The sequence below is a fragment of the Centruroides sculpturatus genome, unplaced genomic scaffold, assembly GCF_000671375.1.
Source record: "Centruroides sculpturatus isolate CEXI.00-Female unplaced genomic scaffold, Cexi_2.0 scaffold706, whole genome shotgun sequence".
NCBI lineage: Eukaryota > Metazoa > Arthropoda > Arachnida > Scorpiones > Buthidae > Centruroides > Centruroides sculpturatus.
Genome location: NW_019385092.1, coordinates 353,536 through 359,535, shown reverse-complemented (window position 1 = coordinate 359,535; position 6,000 = coordinate 353,536). Strand labels below are relative to the sequence as shown.

At 29.1% G+C, this 6,000-nt stretch overlaps 1 protein-coding gene across 1 annotated transcript; it reads left to right on the top strand.

Annotated features, from left to right (window-relative positions):
- Window positions 1–1,380: 1,380 nt before the first annotated feature.
- On the top strand, window positions 1,381–1,740 carry LOC111634560 (general transcription factor II-I repeat domain-containing protein 2A-like). The gene has a single exon (XM_023379361.1). The coding sequence runs from the start codon at window positions 1,381–1,383 to the stop codon at window positions 1,738–1,740; it is 360 nt and encodes a 119-aa protein (XP_023235129.1).
- Window positions 1,741–6,000: the final 4,260 nt, after the last annotated feature.

Below are 6,000 nucleotides of genomic sequence, written 5' to 3'. Positions count from 1 at the left end.
TCTGGTAGTAGCACGATTTCACATTCATAAAAGTTTTGATCGTTGCTTACAAAAAACCGATCCAAGTGATTTTTGACATTGTCATTTCAAGTAAATGTCTTACAGTTAAAAAAAATTGTATAGACTGGAACANACAAAATAATAATTACTTTTTATTAATTTCTTCAAAAAATTCAAAAGAATTAATATAATTTATATTATTATTTTTTAATTACTTATTATTTAAAATTTATTATAAATATTTAAATGATTTCATCTGAAACTACATTCACACTACAATCTCATTGAAATACAGTAGACCAGGGGTGTCAAAGATACGGCCCGCGGGCCATCACTGGCCCTCGAGGCAATTAGTTGTGGCCCCCGATATTAATTCAATAATCATCCATCATACCAACACTACTGGTGTGAGAATTAATAAAATAACTACAAAATTACCAACAAACCAGCAATAATTCACTTCAAAAACGAACGTTTTCTAACGTCTTTAACGGTCATCATCAGGTTCGATTCCAAGAGTTTGAAAAATTGAACATCGAAGTTATGCGCATGTTTGATGCAGAGCCTTAATAAAATTATTCGTGTAATTGGTTTCCTGTGTTAAAATTTCGATGTTTATTATTTTTATTTATTTATTTATTCATATTACTTAGTGATATTAATTTTATTTGATTTATTTTTGTGTTTAATTTCTTGTTTACATTATGTTTTCTCTATTTCATCTTTTGAACTTCAAAGTTCGTCTAAACAAGATTATTTATTTTTGCTGGAAAAGTACGAATGTTGTTTTTTTATTTTGTTACCAAATCTTGCGTTATTAAAAATGAATTTTTTGATTCAGATACTTTTGGGCTACTTTTTTAGAAAATTTTTGTTCACTAAAGCTAAAATCATCTGGCAACGTTGTTCAGTATTCAAATCACTTCCGTAATTAGAGACTTTGTTGCGTTTAGTTATTGGTGAGCGAGTTTGGTCAAATAAACTGCAAAGGTAAAAAATTTTCAATAAATAATGTCAGTAAAAAGAAAAGTTGATAGTGAGTGCCGTATTTTCCAGCCAAAGTGGGAAATTTTGTACTTTTTTATTGAATGGAATGGTAAGCCACTTTGTTTGATTTGCAATAAGATTATTGCCGTTTGTAAAGAATTTAATGTGAAAAGACACTATGAAACGAATCATAAAGACAAGTTTGAGTTAATTACCAACGAAATTAGGCAAGAAAAACTGACATCTTTGAAAACTAAACTTATGGGGTAGCAATCATTTTTTAAAAAATCAAAAACTGACAGTGAGAATGCATTGAAAGCTAGTTATTCGATCGCACTAAAGATTGCAAAAAAATCAAAAGCTTTCAGTGATGGCGAATTTTTAAAAGAATGTATGCTAGACGTGGCCGACATTTCATTCCCATCACAGAAACAAGTCATTCAAGAAATTCCTCTGACTAGAAATACAATTGCTTCCAGAGTAAATGAATTGGCAGAAAATTTGGACTTTCAACTTAAACATAAAATTAAAGAATTTATCTGGTATTCCTTAGCAGCCGATGAAAGTACAGATATCAGAGATACATCGCAGCTTGCTGTATTTATTCGTGGAATTAATGAAGATTTTAACATCATGGAAGAGTTGCTGCAGTGCATACCATTGAAGAGTACTACCACAGCTCAAGATATTTACTCAGCAATTGAGCAGTTAATACCAAATTATGACTTGGATTGGAGTAAATTCTGTCGTTGACACCAAACATCGAGGAGATAATGAAGCGTAAAAGAAGTCAAGTTTCTGGATCCTCAAAATAATATTTTGGTTTAATACGTCTCTACTTAAAAAAATTATTATTTTTTTTCTTTAATAAAATCAAACTTTATATACTTCTTATTTATACTTAGTATTACATTTGTATTTTACTTTTAATCTGGCCCGCTGTCATACTCGAGACAAAAATTTGGCACTTAAGGAGTTTGAGTTTGACACCCCTGCAGTAGACCCTCAATTTAATGGACTAGATTTAACAGACAAAAATTTTCCTTCTTCTATGAAAAATTTGAAACTTTTTTATTCACAAAAAGAACATGCTGAAAGGTCAGATCTATGAGTGAAATAAGTATAAATTACTCAATGTATTTTTATTTTATTCCCACCTATAATAAAACATTTTTACACATCATGCACATTTTAAGTTTGTTATTAATGTATATTTTTAAAGCATTCAATTTAATAAACTTTTGGTAATAGTTTATATTTATAAATAAAGATCACATTTTATAACTAAATCTGAAATTTATACTCAAATATTACACAAATATTAGGTAGTTATAATTAAACTTTATTGTAACTCACTCATTTTCTTTTAATGTGCCCTCTAGAGAGGGATGTATAACCTCACATAAATCGGCATGCCAGCATTCCTGGGATAAACCAGCATGCCAGCTTTTACCATATGGATCTGGTATCGTAATTGATTTGATTTCATGGTCACCCCTGAATATACTGTCATGCCAGTCATTCCGCAAAAATACAGAACTAAAAACATGTCTTCCAAACTTCACTGCAATTCATTGAAGAAATTACATTCTACACAATGCTAAATGCAATAAAGACTGAATGGATATAAAGCATATAAGAATGAGATTCAATATGTCTAGAGAGACAACCAATCCAAGTGATCCTCTTCAAGCTCACACATGTATCACTCATTTGCTAACAATCACATTAGAGATGTTATGAAAATTATTGCTAGTATTTGATGGAACTAAGAGTAAATATTAAGTTTTTTTTTGAAAATAAAAATNTTAAAACTTTATATTTATAAATAAAGATCACATTTTATAACTAAATCTGAAATTTATACTCAATTATTAGGTAGTTATAATTAAACTTTATTGTAACTCTCTCATTTTCTTTTAATGTGCCCTCTAGAGAGGGATGTATAACCTCACATAAATTGGCATGCCAGCTTTTCTGGGATAAACCAGAATGCCAGCTATTACCATATGGATCTGGTATCATAACTGATTTGATTTCATGGTCACCCCTGAATAGACTGGCATACCAGTCATTCTGCAAAAATACGGAACTAAAAACATGTCTTCCAAATTTCACTGCAATTCATTGAAGAAATTACATTCTACACAGTGCTAAATGCAATAAAGACTGAATGGATATAAAACATATAAGAATGAGATTCAATATGTCTAGAGAGCCAACCAATCCGAGCTCATACATGTATCACTCATTATTTGCTAACAATCACATTAGAGATGTTATGAAAATNCAACATATTGAACTCTTCCACTGGTAAATTGTGAGCTTGAATATCACTGTCTGCATTCATGTAGTACATTATTTTTAATTTCCTTCATAATGATGGCTTTTCTGAAGTAATTCTCGATAGTGGATGGAAAACATTGTTTCTTGACCTTGTGAATTTCATAATCACATTAGAGATGTTATGAAAATTATTGCTAGTATTTGATGGAACTAAGAGTAAATATTAAGTTTTTTTTTGAAAATAAAAATTATTATTGAAATGTATGCTAATGACACTTTCAGTCATGTGCATGTTTTTGTTTGACAGATTTCAGAAAATTTATTGTAAAAGTTATCAACATCATTCTGAATTTTTGTCCTTTGATAGCAAGGGATTTCAATGAATGAGTTCACAAAGAATTTTTATTTAGTTAGTAAAATAGTAAATAAAAAATATGTAAGACACTGAATAATTTAATTTTAAAGAATAACTATTACATCAAGATTTTAAGTTCTTTTAAGACTGCTTAAAAGAATTTGTGAGAGCCGCACTATCACACCACCAGCTCTCTCTCTCAAGAAGGAACATTTATGAATTGATAAGAAAATCAATGAGAGCTTCAGATGAGAGAGAGAAGGTTAGGAGACCAGATGTAGTTTTAACTAGTTGATTGCCATCTTTTGAAATCTGAGGATGTATTCCATCTTCTGTACAATATACAATATTTCTTTTTTGTTTTAAAATAAGGTTGTAATGATAAGGAAAACAGTGTTACAATCCTGTATATATGGTACAATATTCTTATTCTATCCATTTCTATAATAATTATTATATACAATATTATTAAATACAATATGTTCAAATCAATATGTACAAAATGTATAACTTCTTTCTACTATTATGCACTATAATAACTTCCAACAAGATTTCAATGCTACAATTGGGGATCTGAACTTCAAACACTATGACTTCACTTTGATGCTATTATTCATAAGCAAGGTGTTATAAATTTTGAATTTATTATGGTTTAGCCTATTTTATACATTAAAATTATTTTATATTTATTAAAGTTTAATTAACTATTAAATAAAACATTGGAGGTCCAAGTGTTTTCCAGAGCATGCGATCTACAATATCTACTATGATCTATTTGTGGTGAAAACATAAAGAATTCATGGTTTAGTGCTTTGTTAAATATCTATTCAAATTATTTTCTTTGTTTTTAAAACAAGTGATTGTCCAAGTCTTTCTTCACATTAAGTTGCTAGCCTGAAAGAACTGTAAAGAATTTTGGACAAGCCATTGACAAAGCTAATCAGCATAACTTCTTTAAAATTGCATTGAGTTCAGATAATATTTTTCAGAAAATAAAAATTACACATGATGATGATAAAAGAGATACATCTATCAGAAATATTATTTTTAAAGATGTTTTGTGATGTATGCTAAATTTTTCTTTAATAAAATATTGTACTTATTGATTGCTAGCTGTTCTCTTTTTTGAGTGAATGTTCTTTGGAATTAAGCACAAATTTGCTATGGAGAACTTATCATTGGGAACACTTTTTCGATGGAAATAGTAGCTTTTATTTTCTAATTTTTATTATAGGAAATGCATTTTGGGCTATATGTTTCTTTTCAGTCCTTATTACATATAATGATAAAACTCTAATATAACTAATGTAATGATAACTGGAATAACTAAGTGTTAAAAATGTACAGTAAAACTAGTAAAAGTATAAAATAAAAAAGTAAACCTTGCTAAAAATATGGAAAAAATTGACAAATAAAAGGAGTAAAAACAAAAACTTTAAAACCAATAAAAACTGGCTAAAAATAAGGTAATAAATACTTCAGTTGTCCATTTTTCCAGTCAGGTATTCCTGTTGTCAACATTAGTTATATTACAGTTGTATCATCTTATAATATAATCAAGATGAGTTGATGATAACAATAATAAGCACAGAGCCCAAATGGTTAGAAGTTGAAATTTGGTACACAGTTATGGTATGTCATGAGTATGTGTACACTAAGAAGGGATTTTTGGAAATTTCCCCTGTGGAGAGAGGAGAATTAAGAATTCCCCTGAAGAATTTGGCTTCTACTGTACTATTTTAGATGCGGTTTTTTGCATTTTTGCAGGAAATTGAACATATTTTTAGACCCACCTAAAAACCTTCTAATTAGTCTCTGAAGAGGGGGGACTTATTCTTGCACCTGGTCAAAATGGATAAGATTGGCTATAATCTAATAATCTTAATCTTTGCTATCATTACTTCTTGCATGAGCAATGCTGGGCTTATCTGCTAGTTATATATAATATGGACTGAAGAGGGGCATATAGCTAGAAATTCATTTCCTTTAATAAAAATTAGAAAATAAAATTGTACTTCTAGTTATTTCATTTACTTTCACTTTACTAAACATCATATAATCTGTCATTCTTGATGGGCATATTTACTAGTGCAGTATTAAAAAAAATTAATTTATTTTTGTTTGTATGCAGTTTTTAAAGTTTTCCTTTCAATAAACAATTTGCATTCATTTAACAAATTGAGTTGTCTTTCTCCAACCCCCTTGAAATTGCAGGCCTGCCTTATTGTCTGGAATGTTGTAAATACTTCATTACCTGATGGTTTGCTAACAAGTCTATTATCATCTTATATTTCTTTATTCAACATATTGAACTCTTCCACTGGTAAATTGTGAGCTTGAATATCACTGTCTGCATTCATGTAGTACATTAT

Bases quoted from the DNA above. Each gene is read 5' to 3' on its own strand.
- LOC111634560 (XM_023379361.1), top strand. From the start codon at position 1,381: ATGCTAGACGTGGCCGACATTTCATTCCCATCACAGAAACAAGTCATT.